At 34.1% G+C, this 16,440-nt stretch overlaps 3 protein-coding genes across 3 annotated transcripts; 2 read left to right on the top strand and 1 right to left on the bottom strand.

Moving 5' to 3' along the window:
* The first annotated feature begins 293 nt into the window (after window positions 1-293).
* On the top strand, window positions 294-2,880 carry LOC146901153 (glycosyltransferase-like protein). The gene is made up of 3 exons (XM_085734107.1): window positions 294-906; window positions 1,743-1,887; window positions 2,212-2,880. The coding sequence occupies exons 2-3, from the start codon at window positions 1,807-1,809 to the stop codon at window positions 2,734-2,736; spliced, it is 606 nt and encodes a 201-aa protein (XP_085590233.1). The 5' UTR covers window positions 294-906; window positions 1,743-1,806; the 3' UTR covers window positions 2,737-2,880.
* A 1,682-nt stretch (window positions 2,881-4,562) lies between these two features.
* On the bottom strand, window positions 4,563-8,294 carry LOC146901152 (BTB/POZ domain-containing protein SR1IP1-like). Its single transcript, XM_085734097.1, has 5 exons — window positions 8,149-8,294; window positions 7,963-8,032; window positions 7,037-7,663; window positions 5,890-6,414; window positions 4,563-5,394 (listed from the first exon to the last, which is right to left on the bottom strand). Exons 1-5 carry the CDS (start codon window positions 8,166-8,168, stop codon window positions 4,846-4,848), a joined length of 1,791 nt encoding a protein of 596 aa, XP_085590223.1. The 5' UTR covers window positions 8,169-8,294; the 3' UTR covers window positions 4,563-4,845.
* A 2,933-nt stretch (window positions 8,295-11,227) lies between these two features.
* LOC146901151 (ribonuclease III domain-containing protein RNC1, chloroplastic-like) lies at window positions 11,228-16,440 on the top strand. The gene is made up of 5 exons (XM_085734099.1): window positions 11,228-12,021; window positions 13,723-13,924; window positions 14,155-14,355; window positions 15,354-15,440; window positions 15,896-16,440. Exons 1-5 carry the CDS (start codon window positions 11,255-11,257, stop codon window positions 16,232-16,234), a joined length of 1,596 nt encoding a protein of 531 aa, XP_085590225.1. The 5' UTR covers window positions 11,228-11,254; the 3' UTR covers window positions 16,235-16,440.

Genomic DNA, 16,440 nt, shown 5'->3' with positions numbered 1-16,440 from the left:
TTGATGATTCACTATTTACTCCATAAATGTCAATAGAATCCAACAAAAGAATTCAGGATGAGATAAGCCCCATGATATTTTGCCCCCCTTTATTTATTATGCATTGAAAACGAAAAACCTAAGGTTAGATTTGAATTAAAATCCTAAGGCCACTTATACTAGATTGGACATTTACAAGATATACCCATTTATTGTACGGTCAGGATCTATCTGTCGGTTATTTAAGCTTCTTCAGAAAGACATAAGCTTCAATAATTCAAGATATAATATAGTAACACAATTTGTTTATTATTAATACAACTGAGCATGACCAATTATTTAATGATATAGAAATTTGAGGTGCATGTGATTCAACTTAGCAAGCTATGCTGTTATGTTGATGATTTGTCTAGAGAAAACCAAGACCTTGTGATCCTAAAAAAAAAAAATTATAATAATATAAATTTTATATCATAGTAGTGCTAATAATGCGTGTATTAATTTATTTCCCTATCTTTACTGTTACTACTAATTTAATATATCTACATTGCTGGACCTGTCTGAGGCATCTCTTCCACAAAAATGGAATCACATTGGTCAAGTCACTGAGATTTGTTTGGCATGCTTCTTCTAACCCCTCATGCAATATACCACTTCGTTTTCTGTGTCTTTAAAGGGAAAAAAAAGAATCTTAAATTCTTACATAACAGTTTTGTTTTGTTTAATCTCCAACAGTATATAATAGCCAGAGCTTGATGGGGAATGTGAGAGCATATTAGCAGAGTTTTCATCAAATTTTAAAAAGGTTGTCCCTCAAGTTTTTTTGAAGGGATTAAGGAAGTGTTTCTTGCTTTTTCTTCAGAGATCTTCTTGTTCTGTTGTTTTCTTGTTCAGCAGAAAATTGTGATATACTTGAATTCTTACAAGGTTAGAAGCTACCTTTTGCTTTGGAATTATGTTATGTGCTTTCTTATCTTCTAACTTGAGTTTTGTTTCATGTTCTGGTTTAAATTTTTCATAGTTTATAGAAGTTTATATCATGTCATTTGTGTGATATAGTTTAATGTTATGTAAACAAATATAGAAGTTTGAAGAAATATTTTTGAAAGGTGAAAGTTTGTTAACTCATGCATGATGAATATGGTTAGGCATGATGCAATGTCAATGCCTAGAATCTAAAAAACTATACAAAATTGCATTGCATAAAACTTTAAAACTTTAGAGTAATACTAAAGGTTGTCTGCACTAGTCTAACAAAGTAGAAATTCATGATGAATAGCTGCAAAAATTTAATAATATAATGTATCAGATGCCAAGAATGAGAGAGAATATAACTATAATGATGTTGCATCTTCAAGCATCCTTTTTAAATTGAGTATATGAAAAGAAGAGAAAAATGTTGCCTTGTGATCATACATTCAAATATTTCAATAATTGAAAGAATAGTTTGAGAAATGACATCATATACACATAAGAGAAGCTATTATTATGGTAGGAAAAATTTAACAGTAAAGTTGTCGGGAGATATTTTTTATTTTTTTGATGAGTTTCATTCAAATGTGGTCCAAAGTATTGGAAGGAGACAAATTATACTAAAAGGAAGTAGATGCCATCATTTTGTGCCAATGTTTCAAAAATCAATTAGACCATAAATATTTATGTGCTTTCCTAGAATCAATCCTATTTTCTATATAAACAACTTTTCATTAATCAACTCTATTCTCTTAGAATTTTCCTCATTTAAGCTTAACCTGTGTATGAAGGTAAACTTGGAACAAAGAAGGTTCAAAACTAGTTAGCTTTTGTAGAAACTAAATAGATTCATTGATGGAGAAGCTTGTTAGGTCATGTGACAAAGAATACATGAGGATGGCCATGTTAAAGCATGAAGAAACTTTCAAACAACAGGTACTTCTCTATCTATTCCTCCGCGTCTTTCTATATGTTACTAGTAGTTCAAGGTATTTGATGTCTCCGTTACCGATATTGAAGTTGCATAAGTCTTTGCTATAACTTATACTGGCCAATGCAGCTTCGATCATAGTCAAAAACTCGGACATAAATTTTTTTGATGTCGCGACCAATATTGAAGCTGCATCGGCCATTTTGATGCCTATGTGAGTTTGTGACTATGATTGAAGTTGCATACATCGTTCTTGAATGCACACTGGCAAACATATAACTTTTTTTAAAACCATACGTCAATTGAGTGTTGCGAGAATTTTCTTTCAGGTATACGAGCTTCATCGTTTGTATCGAATACAAAAGATACTGATGCAAAATATGGAAGCAAGAAGAGGTGTTGAGGTAAAAGAACAAGAATGGTACTTCAAGAATGCAATTAGTTTAACTCAAAATGCTAATCATCATCATAAAGATGGACAAGAAAAGGCTCAAATCAAATTTGATCTTGAAAGGCCTGCAGAGGAGCACACTGCAGAATCAGATGACGATGGGCTCGAGATCATCGACGAGACTGAAATTGAGCTGACATTAGGCCCGTCGAGTTATAATCGTAGCAAGAAAGTCGAAACACCACTAACTTCAGAGTCAGGACATAGTTTGTCTTCATCTTCAACTGGATCAAGTGATATAAACAAAACAAGAAGATGGAGGACACATCATAGCAATGGTATGAAAAGAGAAGAACCAAGTGGAATTATCAGAAACAGTTTTGGTATTGAAGAACAATTAAGACAAGAGAGATTAAAAAGTTCACCTTGGTTTTTTCAAGTGATGAATCTGAACATGACTTAAAAAAGGAAAAAAATATATATGTTAAGGTCAATGTGATATATTTAAATTTTCTGTTAGCTAACTTTTGTGAATGATGTTTGTATTGTGTGGAGTTTGGAAATGTTGTGTCAATTGTTATCAAGTATGGTGGGGTTTGATATGTCACGCATTAAGACCACTATTTTACTTTGTGCACTGATACATTACTATTCACAAGTCACATGCCACTGATATTTTTTTAGGTCCACAAGGTTCTAACATTCCATGTCACTATCCTTCCATGGATATTAAATTCTTAACAGTTTATCACCTAGGGAAGAACTTATTTACAGTTTTATTTGAATTTATCTTGCAACATAAGTAACATAGTTTTAAGTGTATGTTTGATAGAATTATGACTTGTTTAATGACTTTTAAGACCAATTTCAATAAATACTTTAAAAATAGGTTATAAAAATAGCTTATAATATATATATTTATGAAAATCGTCTAATCATGTTACTAGCCAACAAGAAGTTGGAGAACTAGTGCTTGTCTGCTATCATATGAGCATAAGATTCTGTACCAAATATTTAAATTAGGTTTGTCCCAAAATATGTATTAAATTAATTACTACATTTGATGTCATTATAGGATATGCATGAATTGAAACCAAACCATGATATCTTTCATTTTTGGATGATAGACATTATTAATACAGACAGTGCTAGGTTGTCACTAGAAGTATAATCACATTTCTAAAATGCTTTTTATCCTAAAGGACTCAATAATTTAAAACATACCCCACTAACTGCTGTTATCATACATTGTATTCTTCCAGGGATCTTATGGTCATTGGAAATATATAGTGCCATTGCTTAATGTACACACACTGTTAAAGTTTATGGTCGACCCGCGTAATATTGGAAATGGATTCTCTGCATTCACGCAGTCACGTTGTCGCGGATATTGACTATTTGACTTCCTGTTTAAGACAATATTTTTCGTAAAATCAAAATATATTCGATATAATGTAACTGCGTAGATGCAGGGTTATCCCGACTACTGCTAACATTTATAAACTCATTCAAATTACACCAATGATCCTTGAATTATAAATATTTCAATTTTCAGCATGAAGCTATGTATGATATGACTCTTTAAATATGAGAGAATTCAATGAGAATCTCTTACCTTTTTAACTATGACACTCAAATATGCTTTCATTTGTTGCTTGCAAAGAAGGTATATTCTGGTACATGAAATTTTATATTGACTGAATTTACATGGTAGATCAGAAGACCAATGATTTTTCAAATGATAACAGATATTGAGTTGATTTTATTCTTCTTGTTAAAAACAATAATGTCCCTACTCACAGGCTAGATTACAAAGCAATCAATAGAAAATTCGTATTATTTTTCCACCAACCTTAAGTGTCAATGAAGGATATGCCCTACAGAAAAATACCAATACCTTTCGAAAAATATTACTAGTCACTGGTTGACACTTCTCGTAAAATCAGGGGCAATTTTACAATTTCATGGATGTATATGACAATTTGTAAAAATTAGATACTATATCGAGTTACACTTACAATTTCGAGGACTAATTTTCCTCTTTACTCAAACTTTTTTGAAGACTCCGGCTTTCCTCTTGGCACATGGATGCATTAGTTTGTGTGACAGTTTCTCCTTCCTCATGCCTATAATACTAAGTTATGAATCATGCAATTATCTTGGGATAGTCATTGAATGTTTGCTATTTTTTATGGTTTCTTGATCTTATTGTTTGTACTTGTTTGAAGTTACCAAAAGAATTAGGGTTTTTGATTAGGTATAAGGATTCATTTACCTAAAGAATAGGGATTTGAGTATGGTAGCAATTCTATATTTATATGTATAAGTCACATCACAGCCACACCATGTTGTCAATACAGAACACAGGCTATTAAGTAACAACCATATATATATATATAACAAAATACCACTAAGTGAACAAAACAAAACAATTACCCTGCAAATAAATATCTTACAAATGTTTTACCTTTCCCCGGTTAACATTTCCCATGCATAATATCACGCACAACATAATAATACTAACATACTATCGTTTGTAATTCCAAAAAAGATAAAAATATCTTGCACAAAATCAGGATATGGAGTAGCGTCGAATCTTGTCTAGTTGTATGCGATCTTTGGGACGTGCTATGACAGGATGAGCACGTTGAAAAGGAGAAAGACGGCCAAGTTTTCTTGAAACTGAGTTTAGGAATGACTTTCTAGGCAAAGGAGGCTTATCAGCTGAAGGTGATGATGCATTTAACAAAGGACTATTAATAGGTGATTCAAGTACTGTACATTTTTCCGTCTCTTTTATTTTTATTTTAAGTTTCACTATCTCTAATTTCAGTTCTTCATTTTCTCTTCTTAATTTGGAAACCTCGTTAGAAGCTGGATAAAGCTCGGATGAGTATACATTCCTCTTGTCAGGTGTTGAAGGCGAATCTGAACCTATGCTGCCAGTGCCATCCATGTTGTCGCGAAGACGTTGCTGTTCATAATAGAGAATTTGAGCCACATTTTGGGCAGGAAGCCTGTTGTTTTGTGCAGCGTGGGTTCGTGCCTCTCGTGATAGCTTCTGGAAATCCATCATGCTGCAAACTTTCTTTCTGTCCGTGTCGCTTACAAATGGATGTGCCTGAGAATTTTGAATTCTAACTTTATTAGCATTGGTTTGTAATAAGAATTTTATATCTGAGAAAAATTCTAGAGTTAAGTCCTTTGATTTCAAGGATAATACTACTGTAAGTTCAATTCTGTTATGTGGTGTCACAACTCATTAATCATCATCTGAATACAATTAACCTTGATTTTGAACGTCGTTAACTATGATTTTCAGGTGTTCAAATATATATAACATATTCATTATTAACCATCTAATCTGTGTTCGCATATAGATGGATTTTCAGTTGTTCAAGATATTTATTAACCACAATTTGTGTTCAAAAATTGTGGTTAAGTATGATGGTTAATGAGTTAAACACCTTGTTATACTCAATAATCGTCTATTGAATATAATTAGCCACATATTTGAACTGCTTTAGCCATCTAAATTGTTGTCGTAAATTAATGTCAAATTTGTGTGTAAAAATATTTTCTTTTACAAAGCAACAATATTAGTATAGAACTGTACCTTAAGATAGATGTCTACGGCTCTATACATTCCATCTTCTGTTGTTCTTGATTTTTCAGGCATTAATTCAGCAAGACAGATAAACTTTGAAACTGATAAATTTCTATCAGTAGCTATTTCAGCAAGGTAGCTCTCCAATAACTTTCCAACCCGAAAAATATCCCTTTGTGGAGAAGAATAATACTCATCATCTGCATTGTAATGATTTTCAACTTCAGATTCAAGGTAATTCATCATGATTCTTTGCACTGTTTCTACATCAAACGATGTGTCGCCGCTAAATGAAGGAAAAAGAAGATCATCCAACACAGCCTGTCCTAATTGCATGGCTATCCTTCTCTCCAAATCAAACCTGCAAGCAACAGTTGTCTCAAGATATATTGCTGCCTTAAGCCATAGTGAAAGAAAGCTGACAGATATTGCATTCTTCTCCCTTGGCATAAGGCTCACTAGTATCTCTAAAATAAGTCTCTTCTCATGCTCTTCATGTGGTTCTATATCCTTCCTTCCCTTTCCAAATATCTCCTGCTCCAAAAAATAGTCAAGGTTCAATATCTAAAACAAAAAGTTTAATATCATATATACTAACCGTATAAAAAAAAATTATACATGCATCTAATTATATTTTATCTAAACTAGTGGACAAATATCTGCATGATAAGATTTGATTAGATGTATGTGGCCTAAATATAAGTTTATAAGTGAGGTCGGTCTTCACCTTACAAGCTGGTTCTGTAAGAGTCAAGTTAAGCCCAATCCAAAATTTTAAGATGGTATCAGGGTCTATCCAATATCTGTTGGGCCACTTTCTACCAGGTCACGTGCAACTGGCTACCCGTGTCACGCTCTAGATGTCCTGTTTTGGGCGTGAATGGGGTGGGGGGTTATATGTCTGTTAAGAGTCTCATATTGGATATGATGTGACCTGAAAATACCTTTATAAGGTAGGTAGTTCGGTAAGGTTAAAATCCAGATGTCCACTATCAGGCTACTCATCTTACAATCCAAATGTCCAATCCTGAGTGTGAGGGGATGTGTTATTGTCTAAATTTAATATTAAATTTGTGCGTAAAAATAACAAAACTTGTAAATAAAACCTAGAACAAAACTGATATGAAAACTTTCCTTCTTTAGTAAAGGGACTTACCAAACCTCTCAGAGATTTCTGTGAATAAAGCATTATAATAGGACCAATACCACAATTTTTAAACCCTCTAGCCATCATTGCAATTAGAACTCTTTGAAAAAAGTCAATTCTAAGAACAGTTAGATCTTCAGCCCACCAATCAACAGCTGGCCTCTGGTGAGAAGCAGTGGAAGAATTCATCACTCTTTCATTGCTACTACCATCACTTCTACCAGATGAACCAAACTGACTCTCCTTGGAAGCTATGTAGGCTATTGCATCTATGCATCTGCTAACTAATTTTGCTTTCTCTGCAATTGGAAGAAGAGTTTCTGATGTATGTAAGATGGATATTGCCCCTGACATGCTCTTTAGTGCAACTTCATTCAAGTAAGAATCAGTTCTTCCTACCAAATTTCCAACCGAATAATCTTCTGTCATTTCAAGATACTCGGCCACACATCGAAGCATAGCGATGTTTTCAACGCTTATTTCGAAGTTTATCCCGTAACAGAACTTTGCTGCTAGTTCAAATGCTTCTGATCCACCAGGAACATCGATGAGTTCAATTAATGGAACATCAGCAACAGCATCACTAGATTCTGAAATGAGCTTCCTTATGTGTCCACTTTTCGAAATTAATGGAAACTGCAAATTACATTAGAGTTATGAAAAATAATTCAATAAACAGCTTTAAGTACTATGTCTATACATATATCACTTATATCTTCCTATTACTATTGATAAAAAAACAAAAAAGAAAAAACTAAGAATTGCATGAACGACCAATACGCGAAGTCAACTAAATAGATCAAACGACTTCATAATGTTGTATCATAAAAAGCGCAAAGAATTGATTGAAAAAACATAACCAAGTACTAGAATTCATTAGTCTCCATTTAATGATCCTATGATTAGTAAGTTTGATATTTGAGTTTGTTCACTACCTTGTGTAACGAATAGGAAGCTTCACCAATTTGAATAGCGACATCACTTGGAATCTCCTGGGAGTAATTCCTGTGATAAGTAGTTCAATTCAAAGGTTTTCAGTAGTTTTCATCATATCCAAAAACACGTTAATATTAGCATCGGCAAATGCACGTTACAAGAGTTTTAGAAAACCAGAAGCATACCATTCACTTGTTCTCTTCATGGCACTAGAAATGGCTCCTCCTTCCCGCAACCGCGAAGGGTTTTATGTATCCGAGACTACAATGTGACTGTGATTAAGGCTGTATTGTATTTGCTGCATTTGGTTGCAATTTTCTGCAATATATGTATTTTGTGCTGAGTGGAGTGTGCTTTTATGAGAGTTTGAGTGGAAAAAGTAATGAATGATATTTTTGCATGTTAAATGATTGGGGTTTTACGGGGTCTATACTTTTTTTCAAGTTGTAAAGTCACTTTCATCCATAAAAACACAAAGGTGTCGTGCCTATTTTCCTTTACATGAATTGATTTGCCTGTTATTTCAGCCAGATTGTGCTAAACGTGTGAGTGTGACCAAAAGCAAAGGAAATTATTAACAAGAAAACAAATTGAAGGAAATTGTGCTACACTGAAATGAAATGCAGTAATAATAGACATACAGATTCATCCAAATTCCCAAAAATGTGGAAACTGCCAACAAAGAAAATGGTTTATGGACCCAAAATAATTAAATCTAAAGCTTTTATTATTCATTCAATAACAAGTCAGTCCAAATTTTTAGTTAGAATTATTTAAATAAATGAGTCAGATTCAAGTCATCTAATTTTTTCACAAGTCAAACTCAAGAATTGGTCCGGCTTGACTCGTTTGAACCAATAATATCAATGAATGAATTATTAACAAGTCATCCATTTTTTTCCCAAGTTAAAGTCAAACTTTAAGTATTTGTCTCAACTCCTATGATGCATTAACCACTCAATATTGGTGCTCTGAACATAATTGGTGATACTAAGTGGACCTAGATTGATGGACGGGGTTGATGGCATAGCATCGATGCAGGATAGCATTTGAGCTCACACGAGGGGGTGAACCGGCAAATACTCTGACCTTTCTCCTGATGCAGTTGGTTATTCACAGATGAGATCATAGGAGAATTTGGGAAAAGTCCTTGAACCCGCTAAGGGATTCTAACTAAGCGTGATTTATGGATCATCATCTGATGCACAGGGAGGATTTGCTTGGGAGCGTTGATGACGTAATCTCTTAGCACACACATCCTTTACGTAAGAAACAAACAAACATCCCTTGTTTGGTTACGTTGTTTTATACGATAGCTTTGAATTGGTAAGTGGGAAATATCGTCATTGTCGACAATTGGTAAGATGCAGACTAATCATCAGACAAGAAGATTAATGGTATAAATCATTTTCATGATGATTTATTCAAAGGAACTTTGTTGGGTTGGCTATCCAAATAATGCAGCACAATTGCAGAAACATTTCATGTCCATCGATCCATCAAATAAGGACTACCCCACAAAATAAAACCATTGCTATTATTTTTGTTTTCAATGATCAATCCAACAAGGGACAACTCAAATTGAAAAGCATTATAACGACATGAGCATGATACCTTAAAGTAGAGTACGGTCATGCTTAATTAAACATCGCTTGTAAGATCAAAATTACTACTATTAGTTTCATTTTCCAACAACAATCATACACAACTTTAGGACATATATGATATATAGTGGGAGCATCAATATTCAATTATATGCAATCATGCACCATGATGTTTATTCCAACCCACAATTGTTTACTTTTAGAACATAGTAAAGTATTAGCAGGACTATTTATTTACTTTTGCTGCAGAGATATACTTGTTGTTACCTTAGCTGATTCAATAATCTCTTCTACACACATGCAGAATATGTAGATCCCTTGGAATGTAGGTGTAAGTGTAACCAACCAATATTGATGGTTTGGTGCACTATGAAGCTTTTACATAGACTCACACGTTGACACTGCAATAATTTCAAAAAGAGTTGCTAAGGAATGTAGCACGACACTCTTTAAACATTTTAAATTAAAAAGTTATTCTTTTTTTTTTTTTAAGGTAAGAAGTTTATATCATTTCATTACTTAAAATGTGTTCAATATAATCTGGTATTTTTATCAAAACCTGAAAACTAGTTGAGGATGAGGTCGCCTTAGCTAATATATGGGCTGCCTCATTTGCTTGTATTCTCACAAACTCAAACTATAGTTGACATAATATTGTTCGAAGATAGCTTTACAATTATGAATAATCATCCCAAATCCTGTAACATCCTAGTGTGCAAATCAAAAACTATCCACCACTTTTAAAAATTTATTTTTTTAAAATGTCAAATATTTCAATTTTCTATACATTGAATATACAAATTTAAAGTCTTTAAGAGTGCTTGAAGATCCTTCAAAACAAAAAAAAGAGTGCTTGAAGATTGTCCAAACCTTTATCTTTTCTTTTGATCAAAATTGAATATACAAAGGTTTGTACCAGCTTATAGCCTATAATTGACAACGAATAAGTTACTAAATTCAAGTTATAAAGTTTGTAAAATTGTTGAACTAGTTTATAAGCAAAATGTTATTTCTCTAGAAAAATAGCATCAAGAATGTTTCAAGAAACAGATGGTAAGTTTTAATTGCATGATTTATTTGTTCACTTCCTATTTTTCAGCCACACCTCCTTGAATTGTGGCAAATAGTGCATTGTGATTGGCTGCTCTTTATTCTTGAAGAATTCTTGATGTTATTTTTTTAGAGATATAACATTGCTCAGTTTATAAACATAAAACGACGTAAAAAACGCTATGAGTTATAGAATGGATTTTTTAGTCAAATTAGCTATAAACTAATAAAAAACGCTATAAACTAATAAAAAGAAGTTATAAACCGACTGATGAGAGTTATAGAATGGATTTTTGAGTCAAATTAGCTTATACTAAAACATAAACTATAAAAGTGGATATATTCTTTTAAAAAATTAACTATTACAATTTCCAATGCATTAAATATAAATTTTTTTATATAAAACTTCCTATACAAAGTGTTTAAAAAGTGATAGAGTCCTCCTTAACATTTCTCTATAAAGATATAGGATAAAAAACACAATGAAGAACTGTTTCACGCATCATGTTCACCACAGTTGGTGGCTTGGGTTGTGCCACGCATATCTCATCCAACCGTGGGAAACCCAAAAAAAATCCATTTCGTTAATGAACAACAAAAAAACTGTCTTAACGTTCATTTCTCAATATTCACCATAATGAACCCATCTTCCACCTTCATACTTTCCCCAAAACCACACTCATTCTCATTCTCAACCTCAATCTCTCCAAACCCAATTCAATTCTCCACCAACAAAACCTTAACACCCCAAAAAACTCTCCACATTTATGCACTAACCACAAACCCACTTCCTCCAAACAGTCCTCAACGACTTCTCAAAGAACTCGAACAACACAAAAACAAAACATACTCACCAAGCAAAAAAACACCACCAAGAACCACAATCCTAAAACCACCTCTAAAAAACAAAAACCTCATCAACAGTCCCCAACTAACCCTATCCTCATTCCCCCTTTTAAGCTCATGTCTCCCCCACGCGCCACTCAAAACCACCGACAGCGCGTGGATGGAAACCCACTTGTTAGAAGTGAAACAAGCATTAGGGTACCCTCTCCAACCCTTTGATGAAATGCTTGGTGAAGAAGATAACCCTGCTAAGCAATTTGATACGCTGTTGTATTTGGCGTTTCAGCATCCCACGTGCCGGGGGAAGGGGAGGCACGTGAGGTCTGCGCATTCGAGGTTGTTCTTTTTAGGGCAGTATGTGATTGAGCTTGCGTTAGGGGAGTTTTTCTTGCAGAGGTATCCGAGGGAGGCGGTGGGGCCGATGAGGGAGAGGGTTTTTGGATTGGTAGGGAAGCATAGATTGCCTAAATGGATTAAAAATGCTAGCTTGCATGGTTTGGTTTTTCCTAATGTTGATATGGATAAGTTGGTTAGGAAAGAAAGGGAGCAAATTGCCAAGTAAGTTAGTGAACTGTTAATTTAATTAGTTATTTGTTAATGCAATGTGCCTCTTATATTTAGTTTGTTAATGATTGTCAATTTTTGTTTAATGTCGTGTTTATGCGTGTGCCATGCAAAAGGTGCGTTTGATTCGCAAAGTAAGTAAGTACCATACAGACCAGTACTAGATAGAACCAAACAATACTAGGCATGGCAATGGGACGGGGTGGAGACAGGTTTTACTTTCCCGTCCCCATACCCTACTCTCATAGACTTACCTGTTACAATACAGAGAGAATATATTTTATGTTGGAAAATAAAAAGGGTATTTGGTATTTTTGATAGTCCATAGACCAAACAAAAAGTTGCCTCAGGGTTTAGTGAGAGACAAGAATTCTTGTTTTTGTCCACTGCCTTGCTACCTATTATGTCGAGTCTCATAACCAACTTCTAAATCAAACAGCTTTAAATAAAGGTTCGTGGTAAAGATTGCAGTTTTTGTAGTCCTGTTGCAACCTTTGATGTTGCAAATAATTGGAGTCAAATGTGGTTGATGCAGTCTCAATCTTGGTTGTGGCAATAACAAAAATCATGATGACGTGGCTTATATTGCGCATGCAGACCTCTATTTAAAAGTTAAAACCCTGGCCGTGTGTTTACATTGTTGAACACAAACTATGCATATAGTTATGTTTTTTTATGGACTTTTTGATTTTGACATGTCATGTTTGGTATCCTTTCATCCATATGGCCATTATTGCTTTGTGTTTTTAAATTATTGTGGTAGTTGTCTCTGCTTATCTGGAAGAAAGCTTTTCATGTTTTAAATTGTAGTAGAATGCCATTATTTACGATATGCTTGAATCCAAGGGAGTCAAACAAAATAAAGAAATAGATGATATGAATTTGTCCACCTATTTTAGGGGGGTTTGTTGTCGCGTATTTGCTATTTTCTTTTCGTATGGGGAGGATTTTGACATGGGGCCATCTTGGTTGGAGTCACCTGACTGGCTGGACAAACTGAATTGATTGATATGATCATAGGATTAATGCTTTCTGTTTTTATTTGCTTGTAAGTTTCTGGTTGTTCTTCCTTGGTAATCTTTTGAGCAATGGAGACTTTAGATTTGAGAATTATGTTGATGTTATTCTGCTTCAAACAGAATAAGCTTGACTAACTTTGAAATTTGGATATACATCCTTATTCATCGGGGCCTGCTCTCTGTCTCTAACTGTGTTTTTTCCATATGTCTTATCCTCCACTATATGTGCCCTGAATTTGTGATATCAGATTGTGAGTAATTCTGAGATCAATGATCCCATCTTGTTTTGAAGAGCAAGTTGTTATGATTCACGAATTGTAATGATTAAATATGGATCTAGGGAAGATAAAAATATTGATGACCTTAATCAATTTACTGTCGAACTGATAGAAACCAACTCGTATTACTAGAGAAAATAGGGATAATCCCCAAATTACAATAGAATTCCTAGAGTATTCGAAAGACTCTAGACTCTCCCAATGATAAGATGATCACTCCTGATCTCTCTTCCCTATTTATAGGCCACATGCCTTATTATGTTTATTAACTAACTAACCAACTTAACATTCCTATCACAAACTATCTTAATCAATGGAGTCAGTCTCCCATGATATCTATCTGAAATGTAATTTTCACATACTATCTAAATATTTGTAATTGTATGTGCATTTGGCAGGTCTGTCTTTTGGGCCTTGTTTGGGGCAATCTATGTGTGTTTTGGTATGCCGGAAGTGTATCGTGTTCTTTTTGAAGTTTTTGGAATGGATCCAGATGCTGAGGAATGCCAGCCTAGATTGCGGAAGCAACTTGAAGACATAGATCATGTATCTGCTGAATTTGAAGGCAAGCTAAGCTGGCAAGATATGGTTGCCTATAAGGCAAGTGCTACACATATGTCATAGCATTATTGGTTTTTTCTCCTACAAAAAGTTAGTAAATATCTAAATATAAAGCTCATGCCATCGTGGTCAAACTTAATCTTGCTTCATTATACATTCGATTTTGTTTTTCTCTCTTTTACCAAATATGCATGCGAAGTTCATTCCCTACAACATAATTTGTTTATGATATTGTTAGAAAAGCAATGTACTTACTGTTCTCCATTCAGCCTCCTGCAGATGCCCTTTTTGCACATCCACGGCTGTTCAGAGCTTGTATTCCCCCAGGAATGCATCGGTTTAGAGGAAATGTATGGGATTATGATAGCAGACCCCGAGTTATGCAAATCCTTGGCTATCCATTAGAAATGACAGATAGAATTCCAGAAATTACTGAAGCTAGGAATGTAGAGCTTGGACTTGGTTTGCAGGTAGCTATGATGCCTCTCATTCTTCTTTACCTTTTTTCATATCTGTTAGGTTTGGGTATACGATACCTATGAATACTTCAATGCATCTCTGAGCAAGAAATGACCATGTTTCTACTGCTTTCCCATTTTGGAATTCAATATGTGAATAATATGGCATTGAAGCTGTTTGTCAGAAGCACAGATTTTATTAAAGATGCAGTTTAGTTATTGATTCTGTGGAAACTTGGAAAGCTAAATCTAAAATAGTAGAAAATACTCAAGTTATCAGTACCACACAGTCAATGATAGATATTTTATGATGTGGATATCATTTTTGTACCTATTTTAGGTATTTCTCTTCTGTATTTGGTTTATCTAAGCACATTTCACCTCATTACAACAAAGACACGCCTTAAAACCACCCAAATATTAAGCATGTTAGTAGTTTTCAACAATCAAATTAAAAGCCTTTTTTTCACTTGGTGGGATTGTCTGCATGGATCAAACGATAACTTAATATCTTATCGATAATCATGTCTAGAGAAAAACAATTGAAATCTACAACCTTTTAAGGGGTTTGACCCATAGCTTTTCCATGTCTTCCACTATTGTTTACTGTTGGACTTGGACTACCCTCCATTAATCCATTGATACCCTCCCTACTAGAGTTTTTGTATGTCGTCTTCTCACACGTAAGACAGAAAATTTCATTAACTTCTTCACAATAGTTGCTACCTTGACTTCCTCTCTACCTTATTTATTCTTAATCCTATCATGTCGTGTCTACTCGTCATTTTTGTTTTTTTTTACATTAAGCTTATTTTCTTGTTTGCTCTTTACTTCACTCCTTGACGTTCAGGTTTATACAAGCATGTCAATGGTTTAATTTGTATTCATTATATTTTATACCTTTTTCTCTAATATCCATGTAACCTTCAATAGAAGATGGTCAGCAGATCTGATCGAAAGTTACTCTAGGTTCTGTTCTGAATTCTGATAATCAATTTCTTGTTTTGCAGCTATGTTTCTTGCATCCATCAAATTACAAATTTGATCATCCTCGATTTTGCTACGAGAGATTAGAATACCTTGGTCAAAAGATAGCGGTAAACTCTTTATGTTTCTTGTCTATTCTACTACTCCCTCCGTTTCAAAATGAGTGCCGTTTTAGGTGTTTACACACATATTAAGAAAAACAATGATTAAAAGAAAAAGAATGTTTATTTTACCAAATTATCCTTATTAACTATTGGTTAGTTTTAAAAGTAATACTTTGGAAGTAGTGTGCAGAGTATTAATTGAAGGGTACAGTTGAAAAGAAAAAGTTATTATTGCATTGGGAACTGAAAGCGACACTCATTTTGAAACAATTTTTTTTGGCTAAAGCGACACTCATTTTGAAACGGAGGGAGTATTTGATTGCATTTTTGGAATGAATGACACTCTTGTTTCATCTATAAGAAGTATACCATATGCTAAAATTTGCCCTCCTCTCTTCTTCATTGCCTACATTATAAATTTGTTTATCCATTAATTTATTTATTTTGGGTATTTTGTTAAGGCTTTGGTGATGGCTGAAAGATTGTTGATGAAGCATTTAGATGCTCCGGGTTATTGGTTACAAGAAAAGCACCGCCGCACTCTTATGAACAGGTATTGTGGAATGTATTTGAGGGCCAAACAACTCCACCGTTTTATTATATACTCCGACAAGGTTCGAAGTTCGTATGAGCGCAGTCACAGACTGAGAAACCCGGCCACAGTATCTGTTCAACAAGCCCTTCACGGGCTTTCGTATGCTGTTTATGGGAAACGTGATGTGAGACGTCTAATGTTTGAGGTTTTTGATGTTGAGCAAATTCAGCCTAAGAGAAATATATATGTAAAGAGACAGCAGTGACACAGATGATTCATGAACTTTCCTTTTTGCCATACCCTTTTTCCTTCTTCCTTTTCATCTTTCTTCTGTTTTTTTACCCTCTTGGTTTAGGTTATCAACTTAATGGTCAGGTAGGTGAATATAGAATGCAAAATACCTTGTACTTGTATATTTATAACAAAAATGAGGTGAAAATTTTAACGCAACTCTTTACTTTGCTGATTCAA

The sequence above is a fragment of the Medicago sativa genome, chromosome 8, assembly GCF_051527215.1.
Source record: "Medicago sativa cultivar Bolivia chromosome 8, Bolivia_mono, whole genome shotgun sequence".
Taxonomy (NCBI): Eukaryota; Viridiplantae; Streptophyta; class Magnoliopsida; order Fabales; family Fabaceae; genus Medicago; species Medicago sativa.
Note: the sequence above shows the minus strand (reverse complement) of the source record. Positions and strands in the feature narration are given on the sequence as shown.

Excerpts from the sequence above, each read along its gene's own strand:
- LOC146901151 (XM_085734099.1), top strand. The coding sequence starts at position 11,255 with ATGAACCCATCTTCCACCTTCATACTTTCCCCAAAACCACACTCATTC. Across the intron at positions 13,925-14,154 it reads AAGATATGGTTGCCTATAAG|CCTCCTGCAGATGCCCTTTT; the intron begins GCAAGTGCTACA and ends TTCTCCATTCAG. Across the intron at positions 14,356-15,353 it reads AGCTTGGACTTGGTTTGCAG|CTATGTTTCTTGCATCCATC; the intron begins GTAGCTATGATG and ends CTTGTTTTGCAG.
- LOC146901152 (XM_085734097.1), bottom strand. The coding sequence starts at position 8,168 with ATGAAGAGAACAAGTGAATG. Across the intron at positions 6,415-7,036 it reads AGAAATCTCTGAGAGGTTTG|GAGATATTTGGAAAGGGAAG; the intron begins GTAAGTCCCTTT and ends TTTTTGGAGCAG. Across the intron at positions 5,395-5,889 it reads CCGTAGACATCTATCTTAAG|GCACATCCATTTGTAAGCGA; the intron begins GTACAGTTCTAT and ends CAAAATTCTCAG.
- LOC146901153 (XM_085734107.1), top strand. The coding sequence starts at position 1,807 with ATGGAGAAGCTTGTTAGGTCATGTGACAAAGAATACATGAGGATGGCC. Across the intron at positions 1,888-2,211 it reads AAGAAACTTTCAAACAACAG|GTATACGAGCTTCATCGTTT; the intron begins GTACTTCTCTAT and ends ATTTTCTTTCAG.